We start from the raw sequence: 23,813 nt of genomic DNA on the forward strand, positions 1-23,813 counted from the left end.
AAAGAGCACACACACTCGCTTGAAGGAGCTGAATATCAATCATCCCCTTTGTTGTTCTTGCTTGGTTGATCAAACAAAGCAGCAGCCAATCTCGACCAAGTGCATTTCAGTGTCGATCATTAGATTACATTCATCAAGAAGAAAATGGTATATACATATGATCACCATTTTTTCTATACTAGTTAGTAATAATTGAATATATGAAATGGAAATCATGAAATAATAATTACCTCTGTCACATCGATGGAGGGAATGTAGCATACTTTATAGCAATCCTCTGCTTTCCATTAATAACCTCTTCATTCCTTCTAATTTTAAGTCTTAGAGAGTAATAATATACCTCAACTCGAGTGGCAATATCTCCAAATTTAAAATGCCATACAAAAGTAAACTCCGGACAAGTGGCATTGCACCTTTTTCTATCTCCCACTTAACTCAAGTAGAAAGCACATTTCAAGAAAATCAAGTTAAGAAAACCCACTGACAGAGCAAATCATTTTACTCCCCATATATGCTTTAAAATATAAGTTGAGAATCCTCAAACGAGGCAACTTTACAAAGTTAACTTGACAATGCTTGATGGAAGGAATTTCAAAATATGATGGCTTAAACTTTAATCTTCTTTTATCTTCACTTTTAACTCTACTTTAGAGAGGCAATGATGGCTTAAACTCGAATCTTCTTTTATCTTCACTTTTAACTCTAGTTTAGAGAGGCAATGACACCTCAAAAGGGGTTTCAAGTTTGGATATGATATTGGGACTATATCCACAAGCTCCATGTACAATGGCCCAAGGGGATGCAATTCGGTCAACGTCATTAGGATAGGCTTTACACCTTTTAATCTCTTAAATGCTATTCCTAAACACTGACTATTAGCCAATCTAAGCAACTCATTATTTTCAATAAACATCTTGTCCACCATTATATACTTCAAAATTTCAATATTTTTTGAACAAAACCTCGGCTGCCAATGCAATGCCCTATTCATCCTCGACTTAAAACGCCAAGTAGATAATACAATATGCCTTAAACGTTGTAATTTGAATAAAACATTAGGAATCACTAACCTTCAATCCCTTTAGCTCCAAATACCTCAAATGAAGGAGATGCCACTCACCGATATTTTCTCTCACAAGATTCAACGCCCTTAAAAATTTGAAGATTTGCATTTTGACAAGTGGAGTGTTATCAATTCCTCGTTCTGAAATAGCAACAAAGAACGCAACTTCGGATGTTCTCCCTGCAAACAAACATCCCTTTTGCAAGGATGAATAACAATTCTTCGTAACATAGATTCCCCCAATGACACATTACATTCAGTTAATGGTGCCTGAAGAATTTCCAAGAATTTCTCCTCTCTTGCTTTTTGTATGCACAAGTCCCTCAAGAGATCATATATCCTGCATGTTTTCACATTTCTTCCTGTATAATCTCGCCTGGCAACCTGAACCAAACTTCTACCTATAAGCTCTTCTAGGTAGAATTCACCCACATTCTCCATCAACATTTCTTTGCTTTCCAATGATGCTAAAATGAAACCTTCAGCAATCCATAATCGAATGAGTACCTTCTTTGATATCTCCCAATCTTCTGGATAATGACCGAGATATAAAAAGCATGGTTTTAAATGATAAGGTAAATCATTGAAGCTTAAAGCCAAAATTCGATTCACTCTACCATATTGATCGTCTTCTTGTTGAAGCCCTTTTTAAGTGTCCACATGATAGATGCTTTTGTGAACCATCTCCCACTTAATTAGCCAATGAGTCTTTTGTTGCTAGCAAGCCTCTCAACACAACAATTGCTAGAGGTAGACCTCCACAGTTTTTCACCATTTCTCTTCCCAGATTCTCAAAATTTAGGGTTCATAAAACCGGATTGAGTTTAAGTAACAATGAATTACACCATACCAAATCCATATACAAGTTTAATCCAAAACAGACTCAACTCGATCACAAACACTCGTAAAATCTAAATTCATGAAAACAAAAATTATTAGTTGATGAGAAAGACAAAGGGACATGATTTTATTCATACGATTTCATAAATTAACAAAACCAATCAATTCATATAAAAAATATATATTACAATAAAAATAAAAAGAATATATAAATATCTTAGGGTGGGTTTGGATGAGCGATGCATTTACTTGCGGTTAGTGTAAAAATAAAGATAACGGTGAAATTAAATACTATAACGATATTGTAGCATGAGACAGAAAATAAACTAAACGTAGTGCACCTTACCGACTATCTAAACCTAGTCTTAAATTGGTATAGAAAGCTGCAATAATTAAACAGATAAGGCTCGTTTAGTAAGCAAAAAAACAATCTTTATTTATTAATTTTATTTATTTATTTAAGAAAGTTTGCTTTCATTCACTGTTTATTTATTAATTTAAAAAAAATTGTAAAAAAGACAATGTAAGGACAAGGCAAAATAAATTCTCTAGCTGCTAGACGATGTAGGCAAAAGCAGCAAGTTGTCTTAATGAAGGCTTTGTAGTAATTTCTGACATGTTTTGATCAATATGTAGTGACACAATATTAATGACTATACAGTGCTGTAAATATGTATACTCATAATTTTTATTCCAAACTTTTGCTTAAAATCTTAGATGAAATTGTTATTAAACATAATTATGAGTTAAATTAAAAAGAAAAAATGAATAATAAAATAATAAAAAGAATAATTTATTTTAATCAGAAAGAACAAATTAAAAAATAAAAAATAAAAAAAATGAATATGATAACCTAAATTGACCTAATGAACAATATCAATAAATCGTTCCTCACAAACCAAAAATCTTAAATTGGCCTAATGAATAAAATCAATAAATTTTGCTCCAAAAAGAAATAAAATCCTAAGAACATGCAGGTGCATTGAAATCTCTTATGGTTACGAATGCGATTGAATGAGCAGCGATGCTAATAGATTTCAAACCATCCACAAGCTTCGGCTTCAAATCTGGTATCTCCAACGAGTCTGAAAGTTCTAGTGGTGTTCCGTTCAACAATACGGCACTGCTTAAGATGTTTCCATCTTTTGGAGTCAAATGATACTCTTCTCGCTCTTTATGTCCTTTAAATTCAAAACTTGGACTCCCACCATTTAAATTTAGATCATGGAAAAGATCAATTTCAAAAGAGGTATTTTTTGATAAGTTGATGAAAACGAAAGAAATTCCAGGCTGCAACCAAACAAAAATTTTATAAATAAAAAATTAAATTAAAATTAATTGAGTCAGCCAAAATAATAAAAACTACCTCCTTCTTGGCACAATGAGAGTATACACGCAAATATGGAGAACCCTTATGTGTGACAGAAAGAACTTTACTCCCCATAACTTTATGCCACAAAAGCGCACTGCAAAAGATATTTTTAATAAATACAATTAAAACAAATGAAATTAACAACAAATATTGTGGAAAATATATGAAAGTTACCCGTAATAATCTGGATTAGGAATGAATGTGGTAGTATTAAGAAGAGCATAATTTCCCCCAGTCAAAGCTTGTCTGCAATAAACTTTGTGGTTATAAATTGATGTCATTCCCAATTGGTCCAAGTACCTGTTGGAGTCATAAGTTAATTATTAGATTTTAATAGGGCCTTAAAAATAATCAACTAATAAAAGATTTAAAAAAACACTTACCAAAAGCCAAATGCAAATGTATACGACACTAATTGACCACCACTGTTATAAGCTCCGCCTGATTCACTAACCCATGCCCCAGACCATGGTGCAAATTTGTCAATAGCATTTGAAACATCTTTAAATGTTTGAGCAATTTGAGTCAAGAAAAATGGATCTTGGACACGGTGAACCACATCAGGGTTATTACCTACATTAATCATCAATAAAATTAAACAAATCATGGCAAAACAATAAATTAATTTTTTTTAATTGTTATATAGATAGATACCAGGTCCAAGATTATAAATATGATGTGTAACACCATCAATAACATCATGTCCTGAAGCATCCAAAAAAGTATCGAACCACTTCTTGTCATAGAAACCTCCCGGGCCTAAAACTTTAGGTTGAGTTTTAGGATTTGGATACATCTCTTTTACAAGATTTTTAAGTGTTGCCATATCTTTTGCATATTGTTTAGCTTCAATCTTAGCACTAACTCCTGATCCACACAATTCATTTCCTAAAAGAACGAAAAGAACATTACATTTGATGAAAGTAAGTCGTAAATAAACTAATTTAAAAATATAAAAATATTAATATTAATCAAATACCTAATTCGTAAGAGTCAATTTTATATCCTTTGGAAATTGTATAACTCATGAGATCTCGAGCATTATGTGAATACCAATCACCAACCCAAAGAGTCTTTTCAATTTCAGACTCTTTTCTTCCAATAAGAGCATTTAAACCAAATGTAACTTTGGCTCTGCAACATAAAGATAACATTAATAGTTCATATCATAAATATTATTTAAAAATAACATATATGTCATAAATTTATACCGAGTTTGATTGAAAAACTCATTGAGTTCATCCCATCTCTTCATGTCAAGACATCCAATGGAGAAACCAAATAAGAAGTCCTTGTCTTGTTTTTGGAATGGTTGGCAATTCTCAACATTATTTCGAACGTTGTACACCACTTGATCTTGCAACGAACCTCCAACTCTAATTCTCAAAGGATTAAATGCTGAAACCATAAATTACTCACCAACATTAATTAGCATGTTAGAAGCTGCTCATATAAATAAAAAAAAATTAGTAAACAAAACATTCATTAGAATAACTCTAATACTCACCTTTTACAGCCTTTTCAAGAATCTTGTTCTTCAAATCCTATAAATAGAATATATAATACAAATTAATAAACATCTAAGTAAATAAACAGTCTTTAATCAATATATACTCAAAATATAAAATAAAATTACCAAATTAAAAAGTCCAGCTTGACCCCACGGACATTGATCGTAATCACACTTGTTTGTAGGCCACCAATCAAGGGTAACGCAAATAAAATCTTCATCGGTTTGAGCAATGGAAGTTGCTCCTTCAACCACAACTTCAACTTTTTCGGCCTTTGAGACCAAAAGACATGACAAAAACACAACAAAAAACGTTATACTTTTGAAATTCATCATTAAAAAAAAACTTGAATAAATTGATATGATAAAAATCAAATGAATCAATTGACTATTTATAGATCAATAATACACTTGAAAGTGAACTTAAATAGGTTAGAGTTAAGATTAAATTGAATCAATTAAAAGATTTATTTGTATTATAACTCTCTAAAGCAATAAATAATATCTGTAATTTGATTAAGGTGAAAGTATTTTGATGTGTTATAGGTTTGATTATTTTAACTAAAATTATCCTAACATCGTAAGCTTTTAATTGAGTTTGTATTTTATTTTAATTAAAATTGTCCAAATATGATAGGGTTTTAGTTGGGTTTTTCTTTTATCATAGAGTTTTAGTTGAATTTTATGGATGAGAAAAAGTTAAAATTGATTAGGGAAACTACCGGAGGGAGATTAAGGGTGATTGTTAAGTCAAATAAAAATATATTGATTGTGAGATTCAAACCCATGTCCACATGTACCAGCCGAGCTAAACCAGCTATGCTATGCCTTGATTCAGAAAACGTGAATAATTTATTCCTTGGATTCTTTTCCACTCTTGCTTATTTTCAACAAGAAAGATCCCCTTGGGTGACCAACTAGGCAGTTTTCTCAAATATATATTTAGATATGCATAACCAAAGACAACTAAGGGCAGTTGAAGTATAGATTTTTGAGGGATCAAAAGTTAATTTTACTATCATACTAATGGGTAAAGTATTGAAATAGTCACTAAACTATTGCCCGTGTTTTGTTTTGGCCACTGAACTTTTAATTTTTTCTATTAATCACTAAACTATTCGAAATCAAATTTTTTGGTCACCCTCTGTTTGAAAAATGTTTAACCTTTGCTTACCGAACAAGGTTTTTAGTGCTGTAGATACTTCTATTTTGGGTTTGTTTCTGCAGTTTCTACAGTGTAGAGAGCCAGAATGGAACAAGGTAGTGTTTCCAGGCAGACTGGTAGCAGTGAAGACATTTGCTGTTTAGTGTTTACTAGAACAGCTTTATGTTTGTTAATATTCCTTTCAAGTTAGAAATGCTACTATATAATGTAGGGCTTCCTCATTGGGCATAGTAATGCATAGATGTTGCTCAAACTGCATCAACTTATAATATTATGACTTCTATTTCAAGTTCATTGCATTTTATAAGTTTTCATGCTTTTCGTTTTCCTTCACGTGGTTCGATATATATATATATATGTATATTTCTTGTTATAAAATATGGAACAGTAAAAAGAATCAGTGAAGTACTTGAACCAGGGATGTAAATAGCAGTTGGGTAGCGGAATAGCGGCCGCTATATAGCCGTAGCGGCACCGTCTGAAACCGCTACTGCTGAAAATAGCGGCTACTGTTGAAAATAGCGGTCTGAAGCGGAGTCATACCAATAGCGGTGGACCGCAGCCGCAATTTAACAGATAACGGCCAATTGCGGCAATGTGACAGAAAACGCGGCCGCAACCACAATTTAAATCCCTGACTTAAACTATAGAGTTTGGACTTAAAAGGCTTAGTGTTCTCCTAAGTTCTCATTTTCTAGGATGCGTGGACTCTTTTTTTGCATGACGGGACTTCTCTTGGCTTACATTGTTGAGATATATAAGCCCAAGCCAAGAAATCGAGACGACGTCTCACCACATCATGATGATATACTTTTTTGGCAAGAGTTGTCTTTCCGATGCCTCCCATCCCATGCCGACTATTGAGACAACGACATGGGGTCTATCTTCTTCCGTCATCAACTGGGCTAGGACATCTTTGGTGCTAACCTCCAAGCGAGAATGTCCTTCTTAATTGCTGCTGCAAACTGTAAACAGAGCTGGATCCTTCACCACCACCAGGTATCTCATAAGCTGGAGGAGTCTCGGAAATGCTTTTAAGCTTGGTCTGGATCAGGGATTTAAATTGCGGTTGCGGCCGTATTTTTGGTCGCATTGCATTTATCATGGTTGTGGACATAACGGATGCTATTGTGGTTACTGCGAGTATCGCGATCGTGAATTTTTTTAAAATTCACACAACTAATAACAAAGTAAAAAAATAGATATCAATGGCAATAGCGGAAAAATAACGGGAATAGCGGCCCATTATTGCCGCAATTGGCCGTTACCCATTAAATTACGGACGCGGTCTACTGCTATTGGTGTGACTTTGCTTCACACCGCTACTTTCAGCAGTAGCTGTTTCGGACGGCGTTGCTATGGCTATATAGTGGCCGCTATTCTGCTACCTGACCGCTATTTACATCCCTGGTCTGGATTGCTTTGTCCTGTACGCGGGTCTTATGCAGATGACAAGGCTTGGCGAAAACGGAGATGAATCTCTTGATGATTCCTTGTAAGCCTCCTTGATGTGCACGTTCAAGAATGAATGAATCAATAACATCTTCGGCCGTAAGCAAGATCTCTGATTTCCGACACCCGATTACGCAGATCTTTCACATCTTTGAGGAAAACTGCTTCATGGATGAGTAATTCTGAAATTCTTTTAACAACTTAGGACACAATAGCCTCTGCCATTTTTCTTGCTGATTATAAAAAAAAACAGAGTCTGAATTACTCTCTTTTTTTTGGGGGGAGATTTCAAAGTGATCGATGATCCGCCTGTGTGTGCCTAAGTTTTTCCAAAGCTCTACTTTACTATTGCTGAAAACTGAAGTAACCCTTGTGAATGTTTTAAAAGCTCTGCCAACAGAGATAGGAAAGCGAAGTATCTCTCTTGCATTTCCTATGACAAAAAGGAAAAAAACAAAAAAAATCCTTCACCTTTAGCTTTTGGCTAATTAGGCCGGATCGGATAGGTCGATCAGATTGATTGGATTAAAAATCAATCAACCCATTGAATTGAAATAAAAAATCAATTTAACCCAATTTTTTTATTTTTTAAAATTTTAATAATTTTATAATTAAACTAAAAGAATCAATCGGATTAGTGCATTAGCGGTCTCTGAACTTGATAATTAAGTTTATTTTGCTATCTTTATTTTTTTGTCTACCTTCAAACCTTAACATGACAATTAAGTTCATTTTTGGTCCCTAATATTAGATTCCATTGAAATTTAATAATATGATGTTTTAAGATTATGCCACATTGTCACATTAAATTATATTGTTTTCCTTAATTTAGTACCTAAAGTCACATTAAGTTAATTGATTCAGTCTAATGACGGTAACACTGTTAAATAAATTGATTGAGAGGTGGTGCTTATTAGAACATGCCACATGACATTATTAGTCAATTAAAATGTGACACATGTATTTCCGTGGACAAAAATTAATATATGTGTATATATATAGTGAAAATCTTATAAAATATAAAAATGATTTTTAAAATAAAAATTAGAAAATTTTAAAAATATATAAATATAAATTCAGAAATATATAAAAAGAAAATAATAGTTAAATTTTATACAATTAAAAGTTGTCTAAATTCAAAAATATATAAATTATAGAAAATATTAGAAACTTTTAATATATATAAAATTATAAAAATTCAAAAATAAAAATAAAAACGGAAAGAAATAGTTAATCACAAAAAAATCAATATATATATACTCTATAGAAATTATAATAATTTGAAAAAATGCATAAAACCAAAAATATATATATATAAAAATTGAAAATATTTAAATTTAAAATTTTGAAATATATAAACATTTTAAATATATATCAATTCAATAAGAAAAATTAATATCTTAAAAAATTATCTTTTGAAAATATATATAATTTCAAATTTGGTCTACACCGATAAACTGTTCATCAATGGTGATCAATGCTGGTCAGCTCTCCTTCATTAATAATAGTCAAAGTCAAAGGTAATTTTTTAAAAAAAGTTTAATTTTTTATTTTTATAATTTTTTGAATTTATATATATATATATAATATTTCAATGCATGCAGACAATGGTTGCACAGTAAATTTAATGAAGAAGGGAAAATAAAATAGCATAAAGAAACAGTGACAAGTTTCAAAGTTTTTCAAAGGCAAAGATTAGCAAGCAATAAAACATCATAACAAAACAATGCTCTGCTACTGTCTTCCAACATCAAAACCTGGTTTCAAACTCAGTTCACCATCACTTTCCAACCTGAAATTATGACACAAGTTCATAGGCAGCAATGGCTGTTGTTCCAATTCAACCCCATTGTTCTGGTTCAGACACAATGCTAAACAAAAACCACTGGTTCCACCAACTCCAATATTATTATGCTGATTGCACGGAATCTGAGCAATGCAAGGTGATGTACTCTTCTGCAACTCGGTTTCTTCATCGTACACCGCTTTGTTCCTCGGCTGCTTCGTTTGGACATTTTCGACTTCTTGGCTTGTAATGAAATGTGGCAGTTTAGGGTCTTGATTTGTTGTTTGTGTCTGAATTTGAGCTTGACTTAATTCAAGATTGTGTATTTCTTCCACCATTGGCTTCCATAATCTAACTCTTGCATTGATGAACCAATTTGAAACCTGTAATAAAAAATGCTCATTTCATTGCTGCATTAGCCAATTCATTCCAGCTCGAAAAATGGATGCTTTTGTATAGATAAAATTCACCTGAGTCCTAGATAGACCAGTTTGTTGAGCTAACATTAGCTTTTCGGTATCTGACGGATAACTGCAATGCCAAAAACTTTACATCTTATAGAGAAACTATCAATGTTTATCGAAGAGGTTTTACGGAACAATGACTTACGGATGCAGGAAATGCTCGAACAGCCATGTCTTGAGCACCGCGACCGCGTGATCCGGTAATCCTCTTTGAGATCTCCAAAGTGGATGGTGAAGAAAAATCGGATTTTGGTTATTGATCCCTTGTTGATCAGACGTCCAAACGCTCGGAACATTAACTTTATCGACACCGCCATTCTTGACGATGGACACGGTCTTGCCTGCAAACCGAATTTGGTCCAAAATAGCATTCTTCAAGCAACTAAAATGCTTCGCAATGGCTTTGAAAGCGGAATATACGTACGGTGCAGCGTTTCCGAGCCCGGAAACACATTTAAACGATGAAACAACTGTTTGCATTTGTTGGCAATACAACTTGTACTTCCTATATACCTAATGCAGGTCAACAAAAGAACAAATTTCAACATATAAAATCTCTCGATAAAAGTATCATGAAATTCCTTATACTAAGAGTTAAATTATATTTTTCTCTATTTATTCTATTTATTCAAGAAAATAAATAAATTAGTCCTTATATTTCTATCAAAGAATAAACTGATCATTTTTGTTATAAGTTTCATTAATTTCTACAGTTAAAAACTTGTATAATTGTCAAAATATTTAAATAAATACCACGTGTACCCTACTCTAATGTAAAAGAATATATTTCTAACCATAAAAATAGATACATATTATAAATATATATAGTTAACAATATATTGCCTTTTTGGTCTTTTTTGTTGACACATTTCATTTAAAATGCAATCAATATAAGTTTCAAGCATTGCAGATAAGCAACTGTTTCTGTTTCAGCCTTTCAGGGCTAGCTAGGTCTTCCCCTACTAAAGTTTCCTAACTTTTTTTTCCCTTTAAATATACGTATATATATATATATATATATATATATATATATATATATATATATATATATAAGATCCAAACAAGGAGCTACATTCCTCTTTTTGTGTCTTTTAATGGTGTCCAAGAACTAACACACAGAGAGAGATTGAAAGAAAAAACAAAAAAGAACAGTAACATGATTTAATATGACAAGACAAGACATCTTTTTTTCTTCCAACCATCTCCATATATCAGATCTCTTACCCCGAGGAATATTGACATACTGATAATGATTCCTTGACACAAAAAAAAAAAAAAAACTAAACAACTTACATAATCATGTTTATATGCAAGAGAGCTATGCATGCATGTATGTATGCATGTATGTATATACCTCATCTAGTAAGAGAATGAGCCTTGAATTCTTCAAACGATGTTGAATTTTATCACTGCATGTTATTGGATTATCAGCATCATCATCATCAACACCATCATCACCATGATCAGCTAATGGAAGATCTGAAACTGTATAATCAACACCTACAAATTGATCTAAAATCTGCTGTGCTGGGATCAAGAACTTTGAACTTTTTAACACAGATGCATAGCCAGTGAATGGACCAAGTGGAACTGAGCTTCTTATCTGCAGATTCTGTTGATTTAAGCTCAAAGGGAGATTGCTCATAATGTTGGGATTATTATGTTGAAAAGATAGAGATAAAGCTAACCCACTACCACACTGGGGACCATGCATGAAAGCTTGTTGCTGGTGTTGGTTGGTTTCAATGTTGAACCTAAGCTTGTTCTTTCTGTTTTGTTGTGGTATGTGGAAGGGTTCATTGGTTTCTGCCATGAAAGAAATGTGATTTTCAGACAAGAAATGAAGGAAGAAGGAAAAGAAAGAGCGGATTGTTTATAGAATTTTATATGTATATGTATATATATACAGATGTAGGTCACATACTCTCAAATATGTGGACTCTTGTTTCTGTTTATGGCATTGGATTGAGTATAAAAAAGGACTTGCTTACAACAGCCCACTTACAGTATTATTATATTGAATATAATAATGGAATAATAATTCAAATTTATACCATATTGTTTTTTGAAGCATCAATTTGTTGTACTTTTCTAGCAAAATTTGTACTTTATACTATATGAGTATGATTATATGCATGATAGCATCTATTATACCAAAAATATGTATTGCAATTGTTGGGGAATACTTTTTATTTTTAGTTTAGCTTTCTAGAATATATTTCTCTTTTAGTAATTAAAATAATAAAAAGATAGGAGGGTGAATTTAGAAAAATTGCTTTAGAGGGTGATAGATCAATTATAAGTTTTAGAGAGTTGAAAGTGAGATTTTATTATTATATCAATATATAATTTTATAAATTTTAGAAGAGTTGAATGAAAAATTTATTATTCCAGTGGGGGTAAGGCCATTATATGTCTCATTGTGTTGGTCTTTGATTGATAGATTAAGACTAGATGTGTTTATGAGTCGGGTCGAGTTTGAGTCGAGTTTAAGTATGATATTAAGTTCGGCCTGATCTAGAATATGAGTATAAAATTTTGCTAAAATTAGTCAATATTTGCAAAATACAAGCTCAATCTCATTTTAAGTCCACTCATATTTTTTTAATTTTTTAAATATATTTTTATTTTTATTTTAATATTTAATAAATTTATACTTTTTTATTTATTAAATTTTTTTATATAGTCATCTTAACATTATTTTAATATTTACATTAGAGTAATATTATATATTAGTATATGTTTATTTTTTAATATATTCTAAATTACATAATATATAAAAATAACATAAAATAAAATATTATAAACTTAAAAATGGGTCGGGTCGGGCCGGACTGGGCTCGGGCCTTGAAGGTTCAAGCCCAAGTCTGACCCATATTTTAAACGAACATAATTTTTCATCTAAGCCCATTTTTCGGACCTAATATTTTTGACCAAACCCTCCAAATTTCTGGGGGCCTTTGGCTTGATTGAATAGCCCGACCCATGAACAGGTCAACTTTGAAACTTTATGTAAATTGATAAAGTAGAGATAATAAAATTTATGATGATTAGGATTCAAATCTTATAATTCTCATTATGTATATATTTTTCTAGATTGATCAAAATATAAAAAGAAGAAAATACTCTTAAAATAATATTTGCTACTTTGTAAAAACACTGAATTTTTGATAATTTTATAATTGAGTTGCAATTTAAAGAATGAAAATTCGGTTAAACTTTTAATAATAGTGCAAATGGATGGATATTTACAATCTGATGAGCTGATTTCATAAAGTTATAATGTGGTTTAAGTCCTCTACTCTTCATACATTTAAAATTTCGCCTTTTTATTTTTTAAATTTAAAATATAATTTTAATTGTTAATATCGTTAAAAATTTTTATTATTCAAATTTATCGCAATATAATTTAAAAAATCTTAAAATAATTAAGAATTAAACTTAAAATAAAATTAAAAATTAAAATTAAAATTTACAAAAAATAGTAAGTTACCTTAGTTGTTTGGGATTGACACTAACACACCATAAATGAATAAATTATAACCCTTGAAGACAAACATTAAGACACAATCATGTCCTTGCAAAGAAGAAAAGAATTAAGACAAAACTAATAAGCCAAATGAAATGAAATTAATGTGACATGGTGATGTGAGCTTGACTGTTGAGAACAATAAATGAGTAAATAGTTTTCTGGTCATGGTAAAGGCAGACATGTGACTTCTCTCTGATACTCATCCGTGAAACAGTACTGTCCCTTAACACCATGCATTATTTGTGACATAGAAAACTTTGAAGGGAAAACTCTTTAGTACCTGTATTGATCGAAAAAACAAAGTACAGTGTGAGTTTTAGACTGTTTTATTTTTTTCAATTGAAACATCAGTTTCAAAACATGTACAGTTTCGTCCTTACAGACTCACAAGCATTCATTTGTTGGTTTGTCTTCTGTTATATGATTGAAATAGTTGTTGATTTAATAATTGAATTAATAAGAAGATTGGTTCTCGATTCAATCGGTTCAACCAGTTCAATCAATTATATATTTGGAATTGAAATAATCTTCGAATCGAGTAGATAAGATAAATGGTAGTCTTTGTTAAAATTTAATCTCTAAAATTATTCTTACTAAAATGTAAATTAAATATACTTTTTGGTAGCTAAGTTTGTTTTAGACCTGGCCCGAGTTTATGCAAGTTATTTAGACCAATTTTTTAAGTCCGAGTCTGGGCCGACTCGAAAAATGAGCTTAGTTTTTTACCCTAGTCCGATCCAATATATTTAAGAAAAGTAAATATTAACTTGTCCATGTTTTATTTTTTAGATTAGTTTTTATTTATTTATTTTAAAATATAATACACTAAAATGCACTAAAAAACACTAAAATAAAAGTTATTTTTAACACATTAAAAATATATTATATTAAAAAACACTACCATAAATATAATAAATATTTTATTGTATTAAATATAATTATTAAAATTATATATTTTCGGTTGGGTTATTTAGTTAGGTAAGTTTTATTTTTAAGTTTTGAGTAATGATTTTAATTATGGTTAGGTTAGTAATTTAATATAAATATCAAATACAATAATAAATTTAGCAAATTCACGACGAGGCTCTAAAAAGAGGAGATCTCAATATACTTGCATTTGCCAACGCGTCTACCATACCATTACTTTTTCGATCAATAACCGCAATCTGAAAATGAGCTAGTTGCTTAGTGCCACAATTGATGTCCCCAAGAAATTTTCGTAGTGACCACAGTTTATAATACCTTTTTGACAGCCATTTTGAAGCAGCAGTCGAGCATGATTTGATTATTAATGGAGCATGCGCCTTCCTACTCACTTCAGTATACATATCCACTGCTATTTTAATTACCATTATTTCTGACAAATCCGTTCCCCTAGCTTCAACTCACCCCAAGAATAAAGCACAGGCCACCCCTTTTTCTTCTCTCAAAACTCCAGCACACCCCGCAACCTCCTCTAAAACAACACCAGCCACATTGAATTTCATCCACTCAGTTGGAGGTGGCTTCCAATAGGAAACATTCATGTTTTTCATATTTAATGAGGAGCGACATTTCACTAGCCAAGGCCACCAATCCCCTTCCAAAAATTGGCATTCTTCATGCACTACCCTAGCCCACATCAAAGCTCTTATTTTAGAGTGGAACAACATTATATCAAGATTTGTCGATGTCCTTTCGAACACTTTATCGTTCCAAACTAACTACATAGTCCAACATGACACTGCAATCACTGTTGACCATAAACTTTTTTAAACACCAAACTAATTCACATCGCAACACATAGTAAAAAATTCCACAAAATTCTACCCCACCAAATTGGAAATTCGTAACCAAAATCCATTCACAAAATTACACACAAAGAACATGTGATTTATGCTTTCCCTATCGCATCATGGATAGCCATTGCTTAATGGATCCAGATTCACCCCCTGACTAATCAGAAAATCCTTAATTGGAAGACACTTAATAACCAACATCCACAGAAAAATTCCAAACTTTTGGTGGTACATTCAACTTCCAAATCCTGCCAAATGGGAAATCAATAGCTCCCATTCCATCAAAGGCCAACAATTGAGACAACTTCCTAACTGTAAATTCCCCAACACTGTCGAGAATCCAACTTATACAATCCTCCACTTCCGAATCGAGTTCGACACTCCCCACCAAATTCTTCAAAGTATTCAACATACTCACCTCCCTATCTAGCAACTCCCTTAAGAACAAGTCCCTCCAGGGAAGCTCTTCAAAGCCATTGTTCCTTATCTTTGGACTTCTAGCTTAAATATTAATTCCGCTCAACTGGTAATAAGGATGAACTTACTGATTCAGTGGTAAAGTTTTTGCTTACCCAGAGGTTCTGTATTTGAACCTGATGCGTGTAAACTGGAAATTATTTTTTCTGTTTTAAATTCTAGAGAAAATGAATAAGGTACCAAATTTAGTGGGAGTTATGGGGTTGTAGGTAGTTTCTGAATTTTTTTTTTCCTTTTAAAATATATATAAATAATAAAATATTTTATTTTATTTTTGTTTCCCAAAAATCCCTTAACAATTTCCCACGTTTCTTTTCCATTCACATTTTTGTTTCCTCTTCCTCTTTCCTCCTTTCTTTTGATACAATAAGTTAAAATATTGTCAATTGCCAATGGTTCATTAAGATTCCCTCCTTAAGATCTTCATTGTGGTGGTCAGGTATATAATTTGAAGTTCCAGTAAAGTTTCTAACTGTTGGAAGAGGTGTGAAGTTTTGTTGGTAATTGGAATCAATTTTGTTTTGGATTAATTGATTTTGTTTATATGTTCCCGTCTAAGTGAGGATTCGTTAACGAATAATCCTTCTGCGGATTAAAGAATCGTTTGGTTGTTGTTCTGGGTAAGGGATTGAATGTTTCAAGTTGATTTTCACTCTTGTTATAGTTCGTTATAAGCTATTGTGGTTGAATTAGAACTTTTAATGTGGGTTTATGTTATTAAAATTGGTCATTTAAATGCTGATTTTAGGTTCTGAATTTCTCGTTGTTGGATTTCCATCAGAAAATATCCAGGTATATAACGAAAAACAGTGAATGGTGCAATGCCAAAAAATCTACTGTCGGAGTCACACGGCTGAGTGGTAGGCCGTGTGGCAGACCGTGTGGGTCACATGGCTGTGTGGTAGGCCATGTAAGTCACACGACCATGTGTCAGACCATGTGGGTCACACAGGTTAGGTTATTTGGGCCATGTGGGCTACATTGGCTTGTGGGCCTATTTTTTGAAAATTTTCCACCTAAGACCGTTTTGGTTTGTGATTCGTAATTAAACTCTCCGTAGGGTCCATATTGCTTAATAAGACTTTAAAATAAGGTATTTATTAATATGCTTCTGTATGTGATGTGTTTAAGGTATGTTGGTTATATATGTATGATCTGTGTTCTGTCAATTCTGATGGCATGTTTCCATTTTGCTACGTTGTGTATGAGCATCTGATGTCTGAATATGTTAAATTGTTTATATTTAAATTTGCTATACGACCATGCATGTGACATTATGGTGAACCAGTTTTATGTTTTTGTTGAGTTTGTGACATAGTTGCTCTGTGAAGCATGGAACTTCATGCCTTTCGATTTTCGTATTGTATAACTACATGTTCTACATGCTTTTCATTTTGATTCTATATATGCATGCCATGTCACATTACGTGGGGTTCAGATATTATCGTAAGGAGGAAGTTTTGGTAGTTTAATAATCTGCACTATCTGATGGTTAAACCACATCTTTGTTCTAGCAGCTTGACTGCATTTATGGTGGCTCTACCATACACATCTGTTTTGGCAGCTTGACTGCAATATAGTTGCTTGACCAGATATATCTTATCTAGTAGTTTAATTGCAACTCTGGTGGCATTGTCCATGATTATCTATTGGTGTGATTTGGTTGGACAAGTTCTGGGGACCTCTATTTTGGTGTGTAGCAGAGTTGTGTAGGAATTTTGTAACAGCCTGATTTTTAAAAATATCGAAAATAGTGGTTTGAGTCCACTAAAACCGTAAAGAAATCTCGTATATTTTATTATTTAATATTTAAAAGTCAAATAACATTTTTAAGAGATTTTTGAATTAGTAATTTGTGTTTTATAAAGATTTATTAGGTCAAGAAATTGAGAAAAAGAGGTATCGAGACCTCGATGTTATAAACTAAGCAGTAAATATTTTTATAAATATTTACGGAGTGATATTAAGATAGTATTAAAATTTTGTTAGAAAATTTTAACATTTCGGTAGTCAATTAATTAAAAAGAACTAAGTTGAAAAATGTGCAAAACTTGCTAAAAGTGATTAAATAGCTTAATAATTAAATAAGGAAGGACTTGAGAAGCAATTATGCCTAAAGAAATAGGCTGAGGCGGCATAGCATGAAAAAAATCTGGAATTTGGTGAAATAAGGGCAAAATTGTAAATTTTGTCAAAATTAGATGAAATAAAGGGGTAATTAGAATTTCTAGAGAAATCATCACCATTTTCAGCTGAAAAGCGGCTATTGAAGAGGGTTTAAGGTGGTTTTTCACATTTTAGCTTCATGTAAGTTTAATTCTAGCTTTTTCCTTGAAATTTTTATTTTTTTGGGACTTTTACAATTAGGTCCAACTACTATTTCATAAGTTTTTAATTTTTTTTTGAAGGTTTTGGAAGATACCATTGATAATTTCATATTATTTTAGTTATTATATGATGAAATTGAGAAGTTAATGGGTATTTAAAGGTATTTTATTAAGGAATTTTGGATGAAATCATGTTTTAGGGATTAATTTGTAAAGTTGTTGAATTTATGTAAAATTTTGAAATTTCATGGAATTTATGGGCTGCTATTGATATATGTGAAAGTATTTAGGCTTGGAATAAGGAATAAATTACATGAATTTCATTTTCCAAGCCTAGAGACTAAATCATAAATAATTAAAAGTATAGGGCAAAATGGTAAATTTTCTAAAATGTGAATTGGATAGAAATGAATGTAAATTGTATTAAATTGAGCTAAATTTACTCATATAGATCCAGATAGACCAAGTATGAAAGTAGATCATGATAAAAAAAAGTATTAGATTAGTAGATTACAAGTCACGAACAATTAGTCGAGGTAAGTTCATGTAACTTAATTGTGCAATTATATGTTTGAATTGAGTTGAATGATTTGTATGTGAATTGTGTATTGGCCATGTATATGAAATTTAATCATGTATCCAAAAGTACTTGATAAATGTTAAAGTCCCGCTTGAATGAATGAAACTCGATTGGATACAGGGTTCTGTTTCCTGAAATGGTAATGTTCCTGCATATGTTGCGGACATACTGTAGCTCAAAAGAGCATCCCGTTACAAGCCCTATCAAGCTTCCCGTTATAGTGTTCTTGCGAGCTTCCCGTTAAAAGCTCTTCAGAGCATCCCGACTAGTTGTGATCTGCATATGAGTTAATTTCATGTTTGATATAAGTGTTTAAATGGTTTATGAATATTAGTATGATATTAAGTAAATAGGGTCAAGTAGATAAATTAACAAACATAGATTTATGAAGTGATATAGGATGTATGAAACTTGAGTTTGGCATGATTTAAATGTTTTGGATTGGCATTTGGATGTGTTAAAATGTTTGTGTAGGTGGATGATCAAATGGGTGAGAAATAAGGTTTGGAAATGACCTTATTTTATCCACACGGGCAGAGACACGGGCATGTGTCTCAGCCGTGTGTGACACATGGCCTAGCGCATGGGCGTGTGTTCTGGCCGTGTGTCCCTTGCATCTTAAAAATTAATAACAGAATGCTCAATATTTTTCACACAACCTAACCACATGGGAATGTGACCCCTGTAACTAGGAAAATTTTTGAAATTTTATGAAAAATTCTATGAGTTTTCGATTTAGTCCCGACTCATTCCTAATGTATGTTTTGGGCTCGAGGGCCCTAAATTACTCGTTTCATGCCTTGCCACCAGTAAAACTGTTTCAAATCGTTGTGCATTTTGGTACTTCCCGGATGAACAGATAAGCAGCCATTGTGTGCTTCGTGCAAAATCTTCTGAATAAATTCTGAATTCCTCGATATGCAAATTCTATTCCGAAGCCTTAAATAATCATCGGTTCCAATCTGAAACTCTGAATTAGGGATGGTCTCACATTGAATTCGTTAAACTTTAACCTATCATTATATAAAATATTTAAATTGGCCAACTTAAATAGTATAAATTGATATTGACGTAGCCGAATCAACTTAACATTGACTAAATTATCTAATTAATCAATTCGACCCGATTTAAATCAACCGATTCGATTATGAAATTTAGTAACTGACATTATCAAATAAACTAACCATATAATCATTTAACCAATTCAGCTCAGTCGATTTTAGCGGATTTAGGTGTGGCTTCGCTTAATTTTTATTAGGGTCTGTTTGATAAGGGGAAAATATTTTCCGGAATTGGTTTTCCATATTTTTCGGTGTTTGATTGGGGTAAAATGATTTCCTATTGTAAAATATTTTACAAAACACGGGAAAAGGAGTTCTTGTTTTAGGAAAATGTCTTACCGTTTTGAATTCGGTAAGACATTTTCCGGAAAATGACCCATTCTTCTCCCCTTTCCCCTTCTCCTTCCCTTTCCTGTTTCGAAGCCTACAATCGCCTCCAAGCCATGGCAATGGCCTTCGGAGAGAAGTTGCCGATTCTCAAAAATTGTAGCCCTCGGCAGTCAATCTAATGGAAAAAGCTCTCTCCTTGAAGCTTTGCTTGGATTCCGTTTTGCTTTTGCCCAAAATCCATTCGATGCGTCGTTTCGCCCCCGCTATGGGAGAAGCTTTAGAGGGATCCCGATTCTGGTAATGCCCGAGGCATCGCAGCCTCAGTCTCTTAAGCCCAAGATGGTATCCATCCCCGTCCACTTCGTCGGTTCGGAGCGGGGCCGATCCGACTCGGTAATTAAGATCCGAAGGTGTTTTGGATTTCGGTAAGAAAAACGTGAAGAAGATCATGGCAATAAGGAGCAAGTGAATGACATCGGCGTAGTGTTTCCAAGACAGAGACGTGGAATTGATTCGAATGACCCAAAGTAGAGATTGAAAGTGAACGAGAATCGATGAGCTTGCTTTTCAAATTGGATTCTGTTAAAGGAGTGGATTCTTGTGTTAGGGATTTGAAATCCGTTATTAAAAAGACGATTGCGTTACAAGAGATGGTTGACGCCATTATTTACGGTAACCATCCGTGGATTCCAACAATAATGCGGAAGTAATTGACCAAAATCAAGGTATTATCGATTCTTGGATAAAAGCAATCAAATTTTAGAGTGGGAAGCAACAGAGGATCTTGAATGTATGGCTAATTTGAGTGAATCGGAAGGAAGTTTTTTATTGCGGTCGGAGGAATGAGGAGAAGATATTGGAAAGCGGTGGGAATAAGAGTCAAAGCAATTGGTTAGGAGATGAAGAAGGTGAAAATAGAAGAGGCGATCGATAATTGCTCTCTTTGTTCTCTCGATAATAGAAGAGGCGATCTGAAAATAGAAGTGGGAATGAGAGTCAAAGCAATTGGTTAGGAGTCAAAGCAATTACTCTCTTTTGTTCCAAAAAATCAAGAACGAATCATTGTATACACACCCTAGAATATCATGTCTTATATCCACCATCATTTTTTGGCATCACATATCCCATGTCTTGAATCCAAAATCATATCTTCAACCTCAAGTAAACTGGGCTTATTGGGATCCATCTAGAGTTTATAATTTCCCTTATTACTTTTATAAGTAATATATTTTAAGAAATAATATTTAACTTTTATAATTTCCCTTATATTAAAATATGTAAAAACAACTTTTCCGGAAAATATTTTCAGGAAATCTGTCAAACAGCAGAAAATATTTTACACAGATTCAATCAAACACCAGAAAATATTTTCCAGTAAATCATTTTACAGAAAAGTAAAACATTTTTCAGAAATCATTTTACGGAAAACATTTTACTGGCAATCAAACATACCCTTAAATTCAGTGTTGGTCGGTACCATGAAAATTAAGATTTCCTAATGGATAGCTATATGAATTAAACAAATGATTTGACTTGTGCTCAGATGCGCGTTTTAATCCACTTCGGATTCGTTGATATTTGACTTGGGTTTATGAATTATTTATGCAGGATGTTTTGCTCCATAGCTACCGTTGGAGTTTCAATGCATTTGCAGCTAAATTAACCAAAGATGAGGCAAATAAACTTAAAGGTAATGAAGAATTCTAAAAATATTTGTAAACACGAATAAATAACAATTAATACATACATACACATGAACAAAAAATTCTACATTAAATTACAACATGAACATTATCATGAAACAACTTATAATGGTGGTGGCAACCCAGAGTGAGGATCTTGATTCAACTGATCAAGATCAAAATCACTTGAAAAGTGCTGCTGCATGTTAATCTGGAAAAGTGCTGGGTCATAAACACCACAATCTGGCATATTGAACCCTTCAAGTGTAGGATGTTCAAACGTATAATCACCATATTGGTTGAAATATGGCGTTGAATAAACTTGTTCTGGAAACCAAGAACTAGTTCCCTGTGGCATTTGTACATTAATGGGTTCATAAAGAGGTGCAAACGCAATCCCATTTTCAAGCATCTGGGAACTAGTATTTATGGGTTCATAAAGAGGTGCAATCCCATGTTCAAGCATTTGGGAACTAGTATTTATGGGTTCATAAAGAGTTGCAAATGCAATCCCATTTTCAACCATTTGAATTCCATTGTATGGTGGAATTGCACTTCTAGCAGCTTCAGCTTCACATTCCACTTGATGACCTTCTTGTTGAACCATTTGGGCTCCATCATAAGCTACAGTTGTAGCTGTATCGGCTTCCTCTTGATTACCATCTTCTAAGGTTTCATGTTCTAGCTTTTTTACCCTAGGGTTCTTATATACCCTACATAATACCCAATCATCAAGCTGAAAAAAAGAAGAAAAAATTAAGTGTCGAATTCGAATAGAAATACTCGATAAGATAATATTTGAAGGATCGTACCCGCATGTCTTCGTTGCCGAGTCTTTTTCTAATCGGAGCATCGGTTAATACGTATTCATGCATGAGCCAATTGGTTTTAACACCTTTTGGTGGTTTCCCTTGGTAAAAGACTAAACTCTTCTTCAACCCAATCTTCTTTCCTTTACGACAGATCAACTTATCAGCTCCGGTTGCTTTCCAATACCCGTTACCGGCATTCCTCGCCGGCCTCGAACCATTTGCGTATTTTCGATCTCTTGGCGTGAAGAAATAATATTCGTTTCCAACCCCATTTGAGAGTGCATTGTTGCTCATCGCTATTGATAAAAAAACCAAGACAAAACAACACCACCAAAATCATGGAAAAGCTTAAAGAAAACAAAAGAAAAAGGCAAGAAAAGAAAAACTGGGTACCTGTAAGAGTTTGGGGATCATAGTTGTAGAGTAAAACCTCTTTGATTCTGTTGGGTGGCAAAGGCAATCCAAAGATTTTGGGTCTCAAGTAAAAATTAATAATCTCGTCATCCCTCGGTTTGAATCTATAACCAGGAGGAATTGATCTAAGGCAAGCTTCGTCTTTTTCTTCCATCAACATGACTGGATCCATGAAAACTTGATTATCTGACATTGAAGAATGTGCTTACAGCTCCAAAAAACAAGTAAAATTTTCTATCTGAAATATTTTGTTGTCTAGTCTTTATGTAGACTTAGGGTTAAGTTTAACCGACATATTAATTTTTTAATATTTAATTTAAAAATAATTATTTAATAAAATAATGTTAGATAAATTAGAATTGAGATAGATTTCGAAGTCTTAATCTTTTCATATTTTAATTAATTATTGATGAAAAAAGTTATTAGATAATATGGAATTTGAATTAGGATAATTGTTAAAGGATAATTGATTATTTCTATTTTTATTTTATAAAATTCCCGTAGTTAATCTTTAAAACAATTCTCATAAATATCATTTTAATTAAATAAAAAGTAAATATTATTCTGAATATTTTAAAATATAACGCAGCAGCTTTCTTTAACCTAAGCTATTGTTGTTGGTATAATATATTAATGATTAGACATCAAGAGTAGTGTGCTATGTTTTATCTGAATATGCAATAAATTTTTTAATACATTCAGTTCATACGGAGAAATGTAGTTTTTAAAAGTTTCACGCCAAGGTCGCGACGACGTGTATATTCATATCACGACGCCATTCACTGTTGAACGAGGCTGTGACTTCAAGAACCCCTTGTTAATTTGAGTATCAATATATGCATAACTACTCATTTTTAGTATCAAATATCTGTATGACCTTGAAAACAATTAATACCAAGGTGACAAAAATTACCAAATTTAAGAGTTAAATGTTTCTTTATCCTATTCAAATTCAAATGTGTTTCATGAATAGTGGTGATAAAAATAAAAGTATCGGCCACTGTAGTTTGAATCGGATTGCATCAATCGGACACCCCACGCCCGACTCAATCACTGGATTCAAATGAGAGAGGTTATTGCAAGAACAACTCAGATAGCTCAATGCAAATTCACAAAGTTTAACAAATAATTTTCTTATATTCCAAATCAACCTTCATTCATATTCATG

At 32.6% G+C, this 23,813-nt stretch overlaps 2 protein-coding genes and 2 pseudogenes across 2 annotated transcripts; all 4 read right to left on the bottom strand.

Moving 5' to 3' along the window:
- Nucleotides 1-2,866: 2,866 nt before the first annotated feature.
- On the bottom strand, nt 2,867-5,121 carry LOC105775698 (heparanase-like protein 2). The gene is made up of 9 exons (XM_052622890.1): nt 4,912-5,121; nt 4,783-4,819; nt 4,487-4,673; nt 4,255-4,409; nt 3,930-4,163; nt 3,659-3,848; nt 3,450-3,575; nt 3,270-3,369; nt 2,867-3,193 (listed from the first exon to the last, which is right to left on the bottom strand). Exons 1-9 carry the CDS (start codon nt 5,119-5,121, stop codon nt 2,867-2,869), a joined length of 1,566 nt encoding a protein of 521 aa, XP_052478850.1.
- A 1,235-nt stretch (nt 5,122-6,356) lies between these two features.
- LOC128031947 (putative disease resistance protein At1g50180) lies at nt 6,357-7,627 on the bottom strand (annotated as a pseudogene).
- Nucleotides 7,628-9,025: 1,398 nt separating this feature from the next.
- On the bottom strand, nt 9,026-11,587 carry LOC105778664 (BEL1-like homeodomain protein 9). Its single transcript, XM_012602414.2, has 4 exons — nt 11,007-11,587; nt 9,798-10,165; nt 9,659-9,719; nt 9,026-9,571 (listed from the first exon to the last, which is right to left on the bottom strand). Exons 1-4 carry the CDS (start codon nt 11,463-11,465, stop codon nt 9,137-9,139), a joined length of 1,323 nt encoding a protein of 440 aa, XP_012457868.2. The 5' UTR covers nt 11,466-11,587; the 3' UTR covers nt 9,026-9,136.
- A 9,956-nt stretch (nt 11,588-21,543) lies between these two features.
- LOC105775841 (NAC transcription factor 29-like) lies at nt 21,544-22,838 on the bottom strand (annotated as a pseudogene).
- Nucleotides 22,839-23,813: the final 975 nt, after the last annotated feature.

Source organism: Gossypium raimondii, chromosome 10, assembly GCF_025698545.1.
Source record: "Gossypium raimondii isolate GPD5lz chromosome 10, ASM2569854v1, whole genome shotgun sequence".
NCBI lineage: Eukaryota > Viridiplantae > Streptophyta > Magnoliopsida > Malvales > Malvaceae > Gossypium > Gossypium raimondii.